The sequence below is a fragment of the Protopterus annectens genome, chromosome 1.part0 (assembly GCF_019279795.1).
Source record: "Protopterus annectens isolate FY-2018-M chromosome 1.part0, PAN1.0, whole genome shotgun sequence".
NCBI classification, from domain to species: Eukaryota; Metazoa; Chordata; order Ceratodontiformes; family Protopteridae; genus Protopterus; species Protopterus annectens.
The window spans coordinates 1,748,104,229-1,748,122,972 of record NC_056725.1 but is presented as its reverse complement, the minus strand read 5'-3'; the positions used below and the strand labels follow the sequence as shown (position 1 = coordinate 1,748,122,972).

The 18,744-nt window shown below is 39.7% G+C and overlaps 1 protein-coding gene and 1 non-coding gene across 2 annotated transcripts in view; one reads left to right on the top strand and one right to left on the bottom strand.

Moving 5' to 3' along the window:
• The window catches only part of IGF2R (insulin like growth factor 2 receptor), a 2,372,344-nt gene that overhangs the window by 1,613,713 nt on the left and 739,887 nt on the right, over positions 1-18,744 (bottom strand). Inside the window, exon 12 of the mRNA XM_044074918.1 lies at positions 6,360-6,506. Coding sequence (XP_043930853.1) covers positions 6,360-6,506 — 147 coding nt within the window. The remainder of the gene's footprint in view (positions 1-6,359; positions 6,507-18,744) is intronic.
• TRNAE-CUC lies at positions 13,278-13,349 on the top strand. The gene has a single exon. It is a non-coding gene; the product is annotated as a tRNA-Glu (tRNA).

Sequence of the window (18,744 nt, the reverse complement as noted above, 5' to 3'; positions counted from 1 at the left end):
CTGAGACGACTCAGATCCAACGGCTCCTGGTAGACCTGGAAGAAGTCATTGAGGCAGGCCAGGAAGGCTGCCTAGATGACCTCGAAGGTGACCGGGACTCCTCCTCTGGCTCTGGAGAGAAGCGTGGAGAATGGCGCCGAGAGGGGGGAAGACCTGGAAACCCTCACAGGGGAGCAAGTCAATTTAGCTGGCAGAGCCGAAGGAACTGATTCAGCCAGCCGCTTATGACTCGTGTCTATCCCTCTCCTTCTCTCTATGTCTCTTCTCTTTACTGGAAGGGTCCCCCTCTCCCTGGGAAACAGCGGGAGGTTGAGTCCCAGCCAGGGGAGGGGGAGCTGAAGGTTGGACAGTCGCAGCTGCGACTGGCGCCACTGAGGGAGAGGAGGAATAAGAATCCAGGGGCAAGAGTCCCGCCAGGATTAGCTTGTTTCTCCTGTCCCTCAGATCCCGGGGTTTAAAGGCTGCACAAATCTTGCAGCCCGATGTTAAGTGGTCTACCCCCCAGGCAAAGAACGCTCTGAGTGTGGCCATCCGCTAGGGACAGCTTATGACCACACTCAGCACATTTAGAAAAAATGACCTTAGGGCCCACAGCCATCACACACAGCACACGCCCTGACACACAGTAAGGGGAAGGGAAAAATACTAATTTACCACAAAAAAATAACAAAAAACATGGTTTAACTAAACTATGGGCTTATTACACCCACACACACCCACACCCACACCCACACACACACACACACACACACACACAGAAAAAAAAAACTATCCAAGAAAAGTACACCTAATATCCTCACCTAAAACTCTAAGAGCTCATCCCTAATGCTTCAGAAGCCGCAGAAAACGAGATCTGGGGACTGGAGGGAGGTAGCAGGGTATTATGGGTAAGGGGGAGGAGCTGAGAGCTCGGACCTTTAGCTTGGAAAGATGCCAGCTTGGATCCGAGGTCGGATCCGATATCCAGAGGTTGCTGATCAAATGAACTTAACTACTTCAGATCGTACATTTCTTCAGAAGGGATAGATAGTGAGTTAGATAAAATGAAAACAGAACTGAAAAACATGGCAGAAAAAAGAGAGAAAGCGCTTTGAAAAAGAAGTAATATGAATTATTTAGAGGGGTTATCAAAAGTTAATATATTGTAGTCAAAGAAGAATCTTAAAGAACAAGAGGAGGATCAACTGCTGAGTGCTAAAGGAGAAATAAGGGAATATTTGGATAAAGTGCATGAATTTAAAAGTGTTGCTGTTAAACCAGGTATTTTTTATAACTTCAGAAAACAGAAACTAGTAAAACAAACACTTAAGCAACAGAAAATAGAAAATAGTATTGCCAAACTTAAGGAGCGTATGACAAGAAAATGATCAGAAATCCTATAGAGATATTACAGATATTTTGGAAATTTTATGAAAATCTGCATAAAGCAGAATATGGAAACCAAGAAATAACACAAATGGAAATGTTTATGGAAGATGCAACTATGACAAAGTTGGAGGAAAATCATGCTGAAGGAGTAATAGTAATGAGGGGGATGAGATACAAATGGTGATGTATATCTTATCAACAGGAAAATCTCTAGGAGCAGATGCTATTCCTATGGAAGTTTGGAATTTCGGAGGGAAGAAAGTATTAAAGATTCAGAAAGTTTAGTTTAACAATATTTTAAAAGTAGGGACAGTACTAGAACCTTGGAAGAAAGCTGTGGTGGCTGCACTAATTAAAGAGCAAAAAGACCTTGAGATCCACCTTCATACAGACCTACTTCAATTTTGAACCATGATTATAAAAAGGTTTGTGTCTATGCTTTCTCTTAGCTAGTACAGACAAAGTGAAAAACTATAGTGTTGCCTTGACAACATTAATAAAACAATGATGATCCAGAGGGAAGCAGAATGTAAGAAAATACTGCTGTTGCCGGTGTGTCCTGATGCAGAGAAAGCATTCAATAGAGTAAGCTAAGAGTTTATGAGCAGGGCAATGGAAGCATTTGTGTTCCCTGTAAAATAATGGTGTTTAGTTAGAAAGACACATGAAGGGTCAGAGGCAAGAATTAAGGCAAGAGGGTTCCTCTCTAACAAGCTGTGTTTCAACACAACCAGGCAACGGCGTTGTCTTTCCCTTTTGGTATCTACTTTTTACTTAGAATGTCACTGTCACAGAAAATAAGAGACTAAAAAAATCAAGGACATAAGTGGTATGGTAATCAAGAAAATGTATCTTTATTTGCAGATATTACCTTACGGTTCAATTCTCAGCTAGAGCATCTTCTGCGTGGAGACATGCGTGAATGGGCGTACCTTCGTTGAAGGTTGTGCATCAGGGCTGGTAACTCGGCACGTAAAAATCAACTACCAATCATTAGCAGACCGAAGTTCCACTGTGGCGACCTCTAACCGGGAAAAGCCGAAAGAAACAACAACAACCTTACAGTTGACAATTCTAGAAAAGGACATTTTAATGCTGTGGAACATTTTGAGAAGGTTTCAGGTTTTCTCAGAATATAAAATAAATAAAGTTAAAATACGCTACAGTGGTGAACTCTGTTCCCAAATATGAATTTGTTCAGAAATATCCATAGCTACAGCAACATAAGATAAATTATTTAGTTATCAGGATTAAACAGGAATTTATTATGGCAGCTATGAATATATGTGGAAAGAGACTAATGTAAAGTTAATGCAAAACCTGAAAAGGTGGAATCTCAACAACAGACATGGATAGTAAGGAATAAGCAATGAAAATATTTTGAATCATTTTAGTGCTATATAAAGGTCAGTCATATTTTTATCAACCAAAGAAAAAAGTTACGGACCACATTTAATAAAAGTGAACATGAGTTAAGCAGAATTAATTACAAGGTGGTTTTAGGTTTGCAGATTCAAATGGATACTTTAGAGCTACGCAGTTAAGGTTCAACATAAGCAACAAATATCAAAAGTGAAAAGAAATTACTTTGAAATTGGGGGGGGGTCATAAAATAAGGATAGAATAGGATTTTGGATGTAGGCCCTAAAGGATAATATTAACAACCACGCTGAATATTATATTTATAAAGCAGCAGAAAGTATTTTAATAACTATGCCAACACAACAAAGGAAAAACTTTTTGTCCATAAAGATGACTGCAAGTAGTGACATAGAAAATAAGCTAGAGAGGACTGGAATATATTGGGAAAAAATTAGTGAATGAGCCAAAGCACTGGGGGCAAAGAACTACCAAGGGAAAGGTAACAAAGAAATGAGGCCCAACAGAAGTTTGGACTGCAGACTATAGATGACCTTTCCCACAATGGATTGATAAGACTACAGGCAAAGAGAAAGGGATAGGGGAGTGTTAAGTGAAAGACCAGATCTGGTTGAGTTTTCAGCTAAGTCAAGAACAGAAGCTGCTGTTAAAACTGACAGAATTAGTAGGCCATATAAAACAATGTATGATAACTGTAACAATCAATCAGAAAGGAAACACAATATGCAAAAGAACAGTAGGAGAGCATTTGTGTGGCTCCAAATTATTTACAAAGGTTTAGCATTTTCATATGGAAATGTTTGCATAGGTATTTTTCTACCCCAAGCAGAACTCAAATAATTTTTCCTCCAGTACATAGCAAATGCTGGAGGTGTGACAGGAAAGACCGGGATAAATGGGAACATGTTTTTTTTCCTTTTTTTTTTTTTTTTTAGAAATGTAATAACTTGATAGATTTCAAAATATCCTCCTTTTTTTGGAAGGAGCAAATTATTTTAACAAAAGAAATGTTTTTCGAGTGGGGTTATAGACACTGAATTTCTTATACATTGTAAGCCCTTACTAAGTTTAATACTACTTACTGCCAAAAACCAACTACTAGAAAATGGAAATAAAAATCTAGACCAACCATAACTGAAGTACTAAATGTGGTAAAAGAATCAGAGGTGGGATCTTTAGGAAAATGGTAATAAGTAAACTACATAGAATAAAATGGGATTTGTGGGAACAATACATGCCGAATGTTCAAGGGGAGGAAGAGGAATGAAATTCTAGAAAAGGCAGGGCTTGAGCGATGTATGTAATGCTGGAGTTTATGATAAATGTTAAAAAGAAAACAAAGTTTACTATTAGCCAATATGAAGTTATGTAATTCCTTGCCTACTTTTGTTTGTAGTTGAATAAGACTGATATGTAAGCATTCAAAATGCTGACCATATGATTATGTTATTTGGATGCCAATTAAGATATATATTTTTTTTTTTTTAATTTTTGCAGATGACATGGAAGTACATCCAGGAAGACACAGACAGATATTTGTTAAACCTGGGTTCTGGGAGATCTGCAGGATTTTTAGGGCCTCAACCACTAGGAAAAACTGTAATTTACACAAATGAGATGAATGGTTAGGGGCCACCAGACCCAATGTGGCAGAAGAGTGCACTCTCTTACCACATTGCCAACATTTTGGAATCTTCACCTGGTAGTTGTGGAGCACAATGCTGCTGTCTCCAGGGCCATGCTGGAATGCAGGCCACAAAGGGGGAAGTTCTAGGACACCTGGTGAAGAATTATGTCTTTCTGCTCACCAGGAGCTTGTAAAAGACATCTGCTTTCTTGATATGGGGGACACAGAGTCAGGATGCTTCTTGGTTACATAAACAGAGTACTTAATATGCTTCATGGGATGGCCTAGGAACCTTTCATCTTTTCCCCAGACACTTCAAGGGAAAAGTGATGGGAGCTGGCAGCCAGGCCACACTTGGACAGGAGAAGGACTCCCTATTCTTATCTGTCTCTGAGATGCTAGTTTGTCTGTGTCAAAGACACTGGCCTCTGAACATCAGACTTCTAATATAGGCTTGAGATGGAGACAGTACCACTCCCCGGCTCCAGGTTATGTGCTTAAACAATAGCACATAAAAGTAAGCGTACCAGATTCATGCCTATCTGACTAGTAATAGAGAACTAACCACTAAGGGGATCACATGAGGATAGGCTGCCTGTGTTGGGCCCAGCGCCAGCATCAGACCATATTCACTAAGGGTACAGTCCTGCACTGTGACAATCTGGCACCAGAAATCAAACATCTGTATAATAACTATACCATAAGCCACAAGCCCTGATGAACTACCTATCACCCTTGCTAGGTTTGGAAAGAGACCAAGGGAGGGGAATCCTTGGATCCAAGTACTATCAAACCTGCATTCTTGTGACTGAAGGAACTACACCCATTATCAGACAAGTTGGCTTCAAGCTTAGGCAAATCAATTAACAGCTGGGTGATGAAAACATTTACACCCTCAAAACATAAACTAGAGGTGACTCACCTCCATATTCCTTGTCATCCACCAGGATAGAGGTCAGTTGTGGACTCAAGCCTTCAACTGTCAAGGAAAAACTCAGTATCTGCAGAACCCTCAAGACAATTTTAACACAAACTTTACTCAACAAGGGCTAGGCTTCAGCCTACCCTCCATGCCTCTGTCCTTGTGACAATGTTAATGTGGCTTCCACAACTCCCTGCACTAGCTGTTTTCACCCCAGCTCTTCCTTTCAACATCCCCAAGTGGCAGGAATAAACTGCTATGCTTCATGATATGCTCCTCCACAAGACAATAAAAGCAATCCTTGTGTGGGTTTTGGCCAGTAATTTGTAAGCTACAGGATGCGTAATATCTATTTAGACAGTGAACATAGAAACTTTTCACAGAAACATGATCCAAACCATGTGAATAGCAGGTTCAGGACAAAGACAAACGTATGTAGTCTGCGTGTGATGCCATGACAGGACATGACATGTGCTGGACCACAGTATAGGATCTTCCTAGAATAATACCAAACTATGAATGGTGGAGAGTATGACGCCAGTTGTTGAATCCAGGAAGGAAGGTCCACAGTTATTACAAATGCAGGGTTCACTGTATTATACATGCCTAGAGATATGTTGTATACTGTGTGCAGCAAACATCAGCATAAGAGAAAACAAAAGCAGGTCAGTACCAAGCAGGATAATCCCGTCACTTAAAGTAAGCTGAAGCTCTGTCTTATAATTCAAGACTGAAGAAAAGGTAAGCTCTAGCATTGTCCTATCATTCAATATTAAACAAATACAAATGAAATTATGTACGAAATACAGAGATAAGTGATAAAAAAAATCTGAGCTTCTCTTCTGAAGATACAGCTGACTTCTGAGCACTAAAAAATCTGAGCTTCTCTTCTAAAAACACAGCTGACTTCTGAGCACTACCCTCATTAATCAGAAAGTTTACCAAGCTATAAGGAAATGGTAAATTTTTTTCAAATGAACTTTTTCAGTTTTCTATTGCAAAGTTTTTGCTAACATAGCATAGTGTACTTCATTTGTTTTCTGCAGCATTTTAATTACTTACCAACAGCACAAACAGCTGCATAATCAGGACACCCCAATGCTCCTCCTTTCTGTAGTACTTTATTACAGACGTTGATATAAAAATTCTTCCGTTCTGATATCATTGGATTACTGTCCACAGCTTCCCAGTTACGATCACGATCAGATTCTGTAACAAGCATTGCAGATTTATATTAAGATACTTTAACACTGCTTTTTAAATAAATGGCTTGTCTACACAACAGCAAGCAGTAAAACCATAGCAAAACCAATTTTTAAATAAACTGTTTAGCCTTTATTATAGCTATATCTAAAAATGCCGTTTTACTGAAATGACAAACAGAAGGACAACATAGAAAGAAGGTTCTGACTGGCCCAGGAGTATGAATAGCAATAAAAGTATGCAGTCATCTCCACAATTCATGCAGATGGTATCTTTAGCATGTATTGTAAGCAACCACCATTATTCCTCAATGGAAAAATGAGTTACAGATTAGTCAAGATGCACATTTATCCTTCCACCTATCAATAGAAAAGTACAATTATGACAAGTTTTTTTGCAGAACTACCAGTATGGCACAGTGGCATAAAGGAAAATCTCACTTGAGAAGTTAGGGAATAAGGTTGTGCTGTACACTAACCCCTGTTAGACAACAGTGGTGCTGTAGTGTTCTGGTTAAATTGCTAGAAGGCAGAAGAGTTGCAGAAAGTACATGCACTAAGCCACATGCCACATGCATGCCCTTGTATGATGTCTGCCATGTGTGAGTAACAGGGTAGCTTAAATTAAGATATCACTGGCCCACAATGGGATGTCACCAGTACATGTTGTCAACTGCATCCTACCTCGCATGGAAATAGATGAGATGTCTGCTGGGGCTACCGAAAAGGGAATGAATAACAGATGGTCACCTAGCCAATCTAAGTTAACAGGAAAAAATGAAGACAGACTAAAATCATAACTTTCTGCTATTTCTTGGAATTCTGTATTTGACATCTATGAAAGGATCAAGTCAAAAATGATTATATAGAACATGATCCAGGAAAAAAATCAGAAAAAGAGAATGAAGACCAGACACAACAGATTTATACAATAAGGTTTGAACTACTCTGTTAATTAAAAAATGCAAAGACTACGACATTTAATAAAGATTGGAACAATATTTAAAACAGCCACAGCACTTACATTAGTGACTGAAGTAATTCCAGGGTCATGTCACTAACACAGTTCCAGCTTTATATGGAACAGTCCTTTCCATGACTCCCTAATGACCTTACTGTGTTTCCTCAATATGAATGAACTTTAAACACAATATGCACAAGCTTTTCTGCAGGGGTGTAATGCACCCCTACCTCCCAAGCACCCCCTTACTTAAACATTCTCACTCCAACATCTCTTCAGTTCAGAAAAAGAATAATCATTTGTGGAACACAAAAAGAACAGTTGCTCTTTCTCTGCTATTTGGTGAACTTGGAGCAGCACACTTCAAACCCTACCTAAATGCATTATTACAATAAGAAACACACAAAGACATCATGAACAATCATGAGTCAACAATGCTAGAGCAAACAGAAAACAAGTACATACAAGTTGAACACGTCAAGATAAACCCACCACAACATATTCTCAGCTCAGCATTTCTAAAACTGTATAAATCAACCCATTATGAGAACCCCTTTCACTAGTGGGCAGTGGCACCAGTCTTGTACAGTGTCGATGTGGAAATCCATCTTATGGGAAGTATGCCACAGTCTACTCACAGCCTCCCCTAACCAGAACAAGGATACCATCTGGATCAAGTGAAATGATAACAACAAATAAATGCCACAACAACTGATTTAACCTGGCTATGTTCTAATTATAGTGATAAAATCTGGGCTGACAGCTCCAAAAACAAAACAGCACACTGATAAAACTACACATCTTTAAAATACACAAATTAAATGACTGTGCACAAGACACTCAAACTGAAAGTGATATATAATCCATGCAGAAAGGTAAGGAAATCAGGTTTAACACAGCATAATTGTTCACTGATAGAACCCACACTTTGAACGTAGTGGACTCCAAATCTGACTACTGACCAGTTACAAGTGGTGTCCCACAGGGATCGGTCATAGGTCCTCTCCTGTTTTCCATCTACTTCTCTCAAGTTCAAGCCAACACAAACGGACTCTGGCTGACAAAGTTCGCAGATGATTGCAAACTGGGAGCCATTATCGATTCTCCAACTGATGTATACATTCTACAAAAAGGTCTCACAGACACCAGTGACTGGTGCCAGACCATGGCCTTAAGCTCAATGCCAAAAAGTGCATTGTCATTCCCTTTGGGAAAAATTTGGTGCCCATGAACTACCACATAGGCAGTAGCCCACTAAACATCGAAGGTGTGAAAGAGACCTGGGGGACACAGGGTGACAGCAACCTCTCCTTTGATAACCACATTGCCACTGTAGTCAGAAAGTCCTATGTGGCGCATGTCATTACAAAAGGTTTCTCATCCAGGAAGAAAAAGTCATAATCCCACTCTACTCGTCTCCGATTAGACCTATTATAGGATACAATGCCTCATTTAGTATGTTAAGCAAAAACAAACAAAAAATACTTCCAACAAGCAGGTACCTGTGTACACGTACACACAAAGTCAAAGTAGCAAGAATGAGCAGACGGTCCCAGGCAAGGCTCTTCTCTCCAGTATAAAATTCAGGTTTATTCACAGTACAAACTGCACAAGCGCTTTCACAAACAGCTTCATCAGGTGCTTGAGCTTAAGCACCTGATGAAGCTGTTTGTGAAAGCGCTGTGCAGTTTGTACTGTGAATAAACCTGAACTTTACAGTGGAAAGAAGAGCCTTGCCTGGGTCTGTCTGCTCATTTGGTATGTTCGTAGGTAGGTACTAGGCTATCGTCCCAAGGGCCTACGTAAGCCAAGCCAGCAAGGTACCATAGCTTACGCCACCCAAGAAAGTTATTTTCCTGTGCCACTGTCCAGCAGAGACACAGACGTGATCCCTGGGGTGTATTTCCTATTTCCCATCCACTCATCAAGATTTTTCTTGAAGAGTGCTAATGAAGAACTTTGCTTGACATAGATGGGTAGCTTGTTCCAGAGTATAGGAAGTCTCTGGGATAGGAATCTATCTGTCCAGCGTGTCCTGTTTATTGTGGTGACAAGGTTTAGGTCCCTACAGCATGTAGCTTGGAGGGATTGGGATTTCTTTAGGTGTAGTATGTTCAACAGTTCTGGGTTTGACATAGCTTTATATGTTAGGCAGAGATCACTTCGGAGTAGGCGATATGTTACAGAGTAAAGCTGGAGTTCCCCACTAGACACCTACAACAACTGGAAAGGTCACAAAAATACCTCTCTAAGAGGATCTTAGGCCTTAGACACATGCCCTATACAGACAGACTCAAAAAACTCCACCTATACTCTCTCATCGCCTACTTAGAGGCGATCTCTGCTTGACCTACAAAGCCATGTCTGACCCCGAGCTGCTAGATATGCCAGACCTAAAGAAATCCCAATCCCTCCATGCCACACGTTCCAGGGACCTAAACCTCATTATCACAATAAACAGAACACACTGGAGGGACAGGTTCCTAACCCAGAGACGTCCCATACTCTGGAACAAACTTCCCATTCACCTCAAGCAGAGCACTTCACTGGCCCTCTTTAAGAGAAATCTTGATGAGTGGATGGGCAATAGGAAGTTCATCCCGGGGATCACTTTAGTGGCCTTTGCTTGAAGGGGCACTGGGAACTAACTTTGGACGGCATGATGCCAGGGAATCTTCTTGGGCTAGGCTTATATAGGCTCCAGGGCCGTTAGCCTAGTACACACATATGAACTTATGAACCTATAAACCATTTGAGAAATGATGCAAACATGAAAACAAAGGATGACTCTATGGTTGCATTTACAACAGCCTCTCCTAGCAAAAGAATAACTACATCTTAACATAAAAAATGCCAAGAAAACCATGTTTTTTCCACTGACGCATTACTTTCATCAATGACATATATGAGACTCAGAAAGCAAAGTAGTTCAGGCACATCCATGTTAGTTGTACACTGTGGCTTCACTTTTTTTAAGACTGTAGAACTCTGGGGTTGGCTAACTTTTCCCACTTACTCAAAATGCTAAGCTATCTCAGCTAGCACATTCAGAAAGGCAGGAATATGAGAAGAGTGCAAAAGGGATTGCTACCTGGCACAATATTTACATCTTACTAGTAAATGTTGACTTTTACCTGTTGTTCTGTGTTACACAAGGATGAAGCCTTTACTGTGGCCCAAGCAATGTGGGACTAACTACTGTCACAAGAGCTGCAGGAGATGATGAATGACACAGGCAGTAAGCAGTCAATGTTGCCTTGCCTATCCTGGGGAAGGGAGATGGTCCAGCCTACTGCGACACTGACAACCACTATGGGCAGAGGTACACAGCATATAAGCCAGAGACATGCATCTGGAAATGCCAAGCTGTACTCACACTGCAGCCTTTATAGAGCATGAACAGGAATCCATAAATCCACAGTGCTCCATGTCAATTAGTATATGTAACAGCCAACATGGGATGGATGAGGGCCACAAATCAGGTATAAAAAAAATAATGGCTGCCTGGATGCCTGTGTCCCATGACTGTCTCTTCTCCCACAGGGTAACAAACTGGATGATCAATCAGAGGTAGAGCCAATGAAACTGGAAGCAGGATATAAAAAGACTTTTTCTGGTGTCAACATTACAATGTTAATGTCTTTTATTCTGTTGTAATTAATGCCAGTTAGTAAGTGTGCTTATGGTCTATCAAGTTAGTCTGTGTGGTGCAACTAGCCTCTGTGTAGATAGCATCCTTTCCTTGCTCCGAATTCCAGATTATTTACAATGTACCAGAGCTTTATGCAATGCTTTCCAAGGTCGACCATTTTGTCTGTAAAGTTGTATTCTGACAGATAGAATGTGAAACATCCCACTTTGATATGCCACTAGATAATTTTCTTTCTTTTGGTTCATACTTTTCAAATCCACCCCACTAGCCTCTAAATTACTGTATGGATCTGAATCATGTCCTACTTTCTATACATTCACCAAATAAATAACTTTTTAAATATTCTACATATCCTCAGTCTCCATATATACCCTTTATCATCTTAATAACAACAAAATTGCTAGCAGTCATACTGTCCATCTCTATGGCCTTTGGAACACTACATAATAGAGATGTGGTCTTTCCAGTGTCCTGTCTAAAGGTAATACGATCTCAAATTCTGATACTTGCTGTGAAAGCTATGCACTCCACATCTTACTGGTTTTAAAACTGCCCTTTTATATTACACAGCATGAAACAGTTTTGGACAACATCCCATAAAATCTAATTCCCTGCCATATATTTAATACTGTCAGTATTGTATGCTCTCCTTCATAGGTTCATAATCCTTGACTGCATTTTCTAAAGCTAATAAACTTGCACTTTTTTGCATTAAATGCTAACTTACACCTATATATCACTGTGCTATCTACCTCAAGTACTGCTCGAGACCACTCACAACCTTTTAGTGCACCCTTCATAAAAACATGCTTTGAGACAATATGTTATTCGTGAGTGAAGTACCAGCTGTACTCATTTTGCACGTTCTTTTATCATGTACTTTACAGTAATGACCTGGTCCTGTTGCACTGCACTAAACCCTTCTCAGGTATCTCAGGTCACTGTAAAGCTGTCAAAATATCTGCAAGGAGTTACTGATAATCTGGGAACTAATTATTCATTTGTCAACTGGTATACCCACTAGTAGGTAAGTGAAGATTAACGGGCTCATCCCATATGTTGCTTTTTAAACCTGGACACAAACTACTTGTATTTATTGTTTTTTTTACTTGGCTAAACCCATAAAACACATGTGCCTCTTTCCATCAATCCACATCCCCCCTTTTTCCATTTGTGCACAAGGTCGGGATGTCACATCAAAAGTGACCATAACCTAGAAGCAATGCGCACACAACCAGATGCTTACACCTCAGCAAGTACTGTATGTTTCAATGAGTCACTGAAGGGCACACTAGTTAAAAGGAGACTGAATGAATCATATACACAACTACAAAATTAAACTCTTTAACAGCCCACCAATCTCAGTTCTCTGCACTAAATTGCCTGCATTAGTGCATACACTGCACATAGGGTTCCCAGGCAGTGTGTGCATCACCTCTGGCTCCAACGTAGATACCAAACAGTAACAAATTCACTCAGAAATTTCTGATGCAGAATTTCCTGCAATGACAGCACCCTGAAACTGCCATGCAGATAACAGGCTTTACATGCATCAAGGATCATACTGACATTAATATATAATGCCATTAAAGAAAAAAGTACAACATTCTGAAAGGATTTAATTGGATTTAATTGGAAAGTAGAGGAAAAACTAATAGTAGGCAGAAACAGCTGGGGGCTTCTAATTAATGCTGTTATGCTAGAAAAGAAGCAATAACCTTTGTGTTAAACAGGCAGGCACACTACTACTCAGTACCCTGTTTAGTCATGTCCCAGGCCAAAGCCAAAACAACTGTTTTATTATACTGGTAACACAAGTAACCAGCAGGCAATCAGCTGCTGGGACACCACCAAGGACAGAGCCATCAGTGATAGTAGGCACTTAAATCAGATGACATGAACCAGCCGTAGAGGTCAAGTGTAAAGGTGCATGACTTTGTAACAGCTGTGAGAAAAGATCTCATAAAATACACCAGTGATAGCATAATCCTTGATTTAAAGTAAATGGGAGATAAAAGTAGCCCCTTTCTCTGAAGCATTTAATACAAAAAAAGCTGAAATTAGCAAGTCAAGATGTGTATACTGAAGAGTAAAGCTCTGACTTTATGAGTTGCTGCCTGTGACAAGGGTGCTGTGCTTGAATCTTTCCATGTTCATTTTGGGGATCCCTGGTGGTCTAGTGGTTAGGATTTGGTGCTCTCACTGCCATGGCCTGGGTTAAATTCCCAGTCAGGGAATTTCAATGGATTTTTCTCTCCACTGACCAGCATAATGACTAAGGTATTTACCTCACGGACATAAGGTACAGGGTCTGATTGTTTCATTGGAAGGGAGATTGTCTAGGCTTTAAATGGCCCATAAGGGCAGTTAGCTTATTACTTGCTTATGAACCTAAGTATTACTTTTAAAGAACCTAAGTGAGAACTAGACGTACTTATACACAAGCCCAAAATTCATCTGCACTACAATGTTTATGCAGCCAGTGTTGCCATATAAAGCTGAAACTAGCCTTAAAGCAACAGATTGGAGTTGAACACACTGGCGCTAAAACATGTAGACTGTCATGTATATTTTACAAATAAGAAAGTAACCAGCACATCAGATATCTGCAAGAAAACCTTATTTGCTGGAACTCCATCTTCTGAGAACTCACTCACATTGCAAGATTATTTCATTCTCTCGCTCCACTGTTCAGGGGGTTGCACACCTCACCCCAGCACAATCTAACACCTCTTAACAGGCCTGAATGGTGCAGCCAGCCCTTTCCTCAACACAACTTGATAGTGACTCCTTACATGGAAGGAGAAATTTTCAATGACACAAACAATACATCATCAGAGGCAGAAGGCGAGAGGAATCACCCACTATAGAACGCCTTCTTGCAGATTTGGTGAATATTTGTATCTGTTGTTTCCAAGGCTGTCTACATTAACAGTTGAGAATCCCAAACAGATTTTCTTAAAAAAACAACAACAGTATCAAAAACCTCCAAAGAGACATAAGTACAGCCCCATGAAAGTGGCTGTGGTCCCTTATCTTGTGTGCCTTCTTTAGATAAAGCCTTAGCCAGCAACAGACAAAGATTCTCATTTCCTTATATCCTTCCCCCAAAATAAAACATGGAGATGAAAGAAATAAAGGACAACTTGGATACCACTTACAGCTGTGTGAGGGGAGTCACTATAACTGTAGACATTCAAATAATAACATCATTCTTAAAGTGTATTTATAAATGAAACAGATATACTCACAGGCAGTTGTCAGTCTTCTGGTCAGACTTAAAGAGCTGGCTTTCCCTAGAGAATGTGCAAGGTTACATTCCACGTTAATCTCATCAACAAATCCTGTTCTTTCGGGAGCCAAGGAGTCACCAACAAGTGCACCTGTATACCCCTATCAGGCTAGTAGCCATGGCCTGGATTCAATTCCCAGTCAGGGAATTTCAATGGATTTTTCTCTCCACTGACATCTAAATAAAGTCAATGAGGTCCAGGGGAGAGCTCTTCTCTTTCCACAAAACAGAAAGTGACTGCAGTTTCTTAAGTAGAACATTTGCAGTTTCTTAAGTAGAACATTTGCCTTCTGAAGTGCAGAATGTAAAAGTTTCAAGGCCATGACTGGAAACCAGAAGTGTATCATATTTTTTCAAGCTGAGACAAACTCTGAGAAATTTCCTACTACATGCAGTCCTAGCTGGTACATTAGGATTATTACAGCACTCTCTGTAAAGTGGGACAGACTTGGCAAAGGAAGACAATGGGGCAAAAATACCTGATGGTTGACAGTCGACCTCAGACTACAGCTGGCTGTTTTTCCTTGGAAGAATATGCTGCCTACAAAGGCTGTTAAGTCTGCAGTTACTTCCTTTGTTTACAGCAGCATCTGTTTTGGTAGAAGACACTGCAGCATCAATTCTGTACCTGTTTTACTAGTTTTTATGTCTCTCTGTGGCAAAGAGTATGCACTTTTGCAACACTTTAGACTGTAAGCTGTCTGCACGTACCTCCGTGGTGCTGCCTGTGCAACCTGGATGTTTGAAAGAATAAGTCCCAAGTGACTTGAAAACGCAAGCTAATTTGTTCACCCTTGTCACTGATAGTGGGCAGTTTCCCACTACTAATTCTTTCCTGTGCTTAATGAAAACAAGCCATCTTAAAGGAAGAAAAATGCTATGACTTGTACTCGGGTTACTGTGCTGGAAAATATGAACCGTATCCTTGAAACATTGCAAGAAACTACAGTGGAGATCTCAGCAGAAGATATGAACACAAAGGTACTAAACTAGCAATTAAACTGTACAGTGGCAGGAAACTGCAGGAATGTTCAACTGTAAAATTTAAAACGAAAACTTTGATTAAACTGAAATTTAATTCAAACAAGCTGCTAGCACTCATTTTCAGACAGACTACAAGTTCTTTCTCAGGTATGCAGGATCAATATGTCAATGAGGCCAAATTCAGCCAGTGTGTATAAATGACTGTTTCACAGAAGTGCAGCACAGACATAACACGTAAACATGTTCTACCTTCACATCATGCATGTCAACTCCTCAGTGCTGGGTTGGCATGCATTATGAAAGATTTGGGGTGTGGGTCTTTGCCCCCCACACCACCTTACTAATGTGTGCTAACCTAACCCTATTCCCAAACCCAACCCTAAACCTTACTTAAGAAAAACCCTTTCCTTAACACTGTAACTATGCAAGACACATACACACACACACACACACACACACACACACACACACACACACACACACACACACACACACACACACACACACACCCCACTAAATCTATCCTCTTACCTAGCTCTTACTGTAACTCTACCCTCCAGAGACTCACTCACTCACTCACACACTCCCACCCCCTAATGCTGAAACATTTGGCAGATCTGAAAGTTTCAGCATTAGATTCTTAAACCAAAATATGCATTCCCACACGCACTTGCCCATCTTTCTTTTGTAATCTGCAATAATCAATGAAGTACAGTCATTTCTCAGCCATTAACTCTGTTAAACAAGTGCAGATTTGGCAGAATGAATAACACACATATATACATACATACAGTATACATACAAAGAAGCCTACGTTAAACAAAGGGTAGGGAGCCACAATGGAAGCTGGTACTTTGCACAACACAGCCATCTGGTTCCCCTCTCTGTCTGTAAGTTATCACAACAATGGCCACTTAATAACAGCTTATAAACTGATAATAAGCTATCATTAATCAATTACTTACAGAGAGTTGAGAAATTATTCTGCTTTCAAGCAGTTTAACTACTTCCACAAAAAAAAAAACATGACAGAATGAAAGATAACTGACAAGCCCATCTAATATGTGGTCATTTACCTGACAGTTCATAAGTTGTCAAACATAAAAAAAAATACACTCAGCATTTGGTGCAGATGTCCTCTTCACTCCAACCTTGCTACAGTACCAATTGAATTCATGCAAGGTTTATACAAATGCCAAGATGAAGTGTTTACAAAGGGTAAATATGTGAAGGAGGGAAACTGAGAAAGGCAGCCTTATATTGTACTGGCGCTAGTAACTAATAACCAAACACTGAAAGAACAGCTAACAACTCTGTGCATTATACAAACCTTTGACCAGTCCCGGCTAAGTTTTTAGGCAGAGTTAAGTTTCTATTAGACAACTAATAATAACTTACATAAAAACCTAACATGACTAAGGAACCCTGCTTATTACTGAGAGAAATCCATCATCATATTTTGAATTTTCAAGTGTTGCTCTTGATGCAGAAAGTCTTAGGACAGAGCCTATGACAGCTTTTAGTAAATTAAGTAACTACAGTTATAAATCACATCCATTGCGACTCCTAAGAACCACATCAGAGAGACCATTGGGCTGATATTCTGCAGCAGTGACACTTGATATCTGGCTACTAGCAGACAATAGTCCAGATATGGAAAGATGGTTATGATTTGGTCCTGAGGCATGCTAGCACTGGAGCTAAATATGTGGGAAATACTAGGAAATGGATAGTCCAAATGGCAGAGCTGTAAACTAAAATGACGAGTTGATATCTTGTAAAAGGAAAATGTTAACAAGCCGTCTGACACCACAAGTACTTTATCTGAGAGGGACTTATTCAATACACTAGTAAACATCCTCCATGTCCATAGCTGCCATGAGAACCCTTCTTCTATACAGAGCAGAAATATGTCTGCTAAAAATGTATTTAGGTTTGACAAGTTTAATACTGGCAAATTTGTTAGGACAGAGATTTGCTTATCAGTTATTTGTCTTGGGATATTGTTTGTCTGATAGCATAAGTTACAACATAAGTTAATAGGTATACACTAATAATGTCTGGTAAGGTCCCCTTACTAACAAACCTACAAAAATAAATTCAATCTAATGTGGATTTTCTGTCTTACTGTTTCACCCTTGTGGTGACATCTACTAGTTCTTTGAATCTGCACAAATTTAATTTTGTTTGCTTCCAGTCTATGTTTACATCTTCCAAAAATAATTTTCTCTTGGACAATCTTATGTTACCATTGTAGAATTTACATGAAGGATATATTATTGCAGGGTATATAAGCTTACAATGTAAATTTTTATTCAGTTTTAGATGAGTAATTAGGATTTCTGGATTTTGGAATTTGGGGTTGGGGTGTAAGGTTATGTTAAGGGAGTATTTATACATAAACTAGTCTACCTCCGCATTTTTGTTTTCTGACATTTCTGTAAATATTAAAACCTGGTGGTAATATTTAATTGTCTCTTACCTAAGGCTTCAACTAGTATGTCCACGCATGCATGGAAGCCCTGAATTGTGTTGCAGAGGCTCTGAAATTCAATGTATATCATTAGTAGGTTTGATCCCCTTGAGGAAGGGAAAGTAGTGGTGAAGTACTTAAAGCAGTTTTAGGTCTAGCTTGTATGTTGTAGAGATACTCTGGTTTAGGGTGCATGTCACCACTAAGTCTGAGATTTGTGATACTTATTAAAAGTGGATGGTAATATTTGGGTTAAGTTTTTATTCTTAGGAAATGACTCATTTTGAAATTGTTTTTTGCATTCTTAAACACACAGGTTTAGTATGGACAGTCAGTACATTTCAGGAGAGATGATGGGATAATTTTATGTCATATGGGTTTGTTGGTGAGTAGTTATATTATAGTGTAGGTGTGGTACTTTGTCATGAGTGTAAGTAATGATGTGACTATGTGATAGAAATACATTTTACTACTTTGGGGAACTTTATGGTTGAAGCTGATATTAGTGTAGAGAATATGTTTGTTTTTTTACTAGTAGAAAAGCTTGCAGAAGATTTGGCTGATTGGAAAATATGAGAAAATGGAAGTGCTGGGAAGGATTTTTACTAACTGGAAAGTAGGAGAAAGTGGCAGTCTTTGAAAGGATATTAGGGTCTGTGGGATAATGAGTACTGAGAAAAAGTTCTTGTGACTGAAGGGTTGATTTTTGGCTGTGGTGATTGGGTGTTAACGAGATGGAGGGTGTGGTATGCTAAGTATAAGTTTAATTATAGTGGGGGTGGGTGGGAATTAGGGTGTAGAGTATGGGGAGCTAACACAAGGGCTGAGCAAAGCGGGGCTCCACATCCTAACTGTTAAGTTTCTACAAAACCAATCAGTGAGT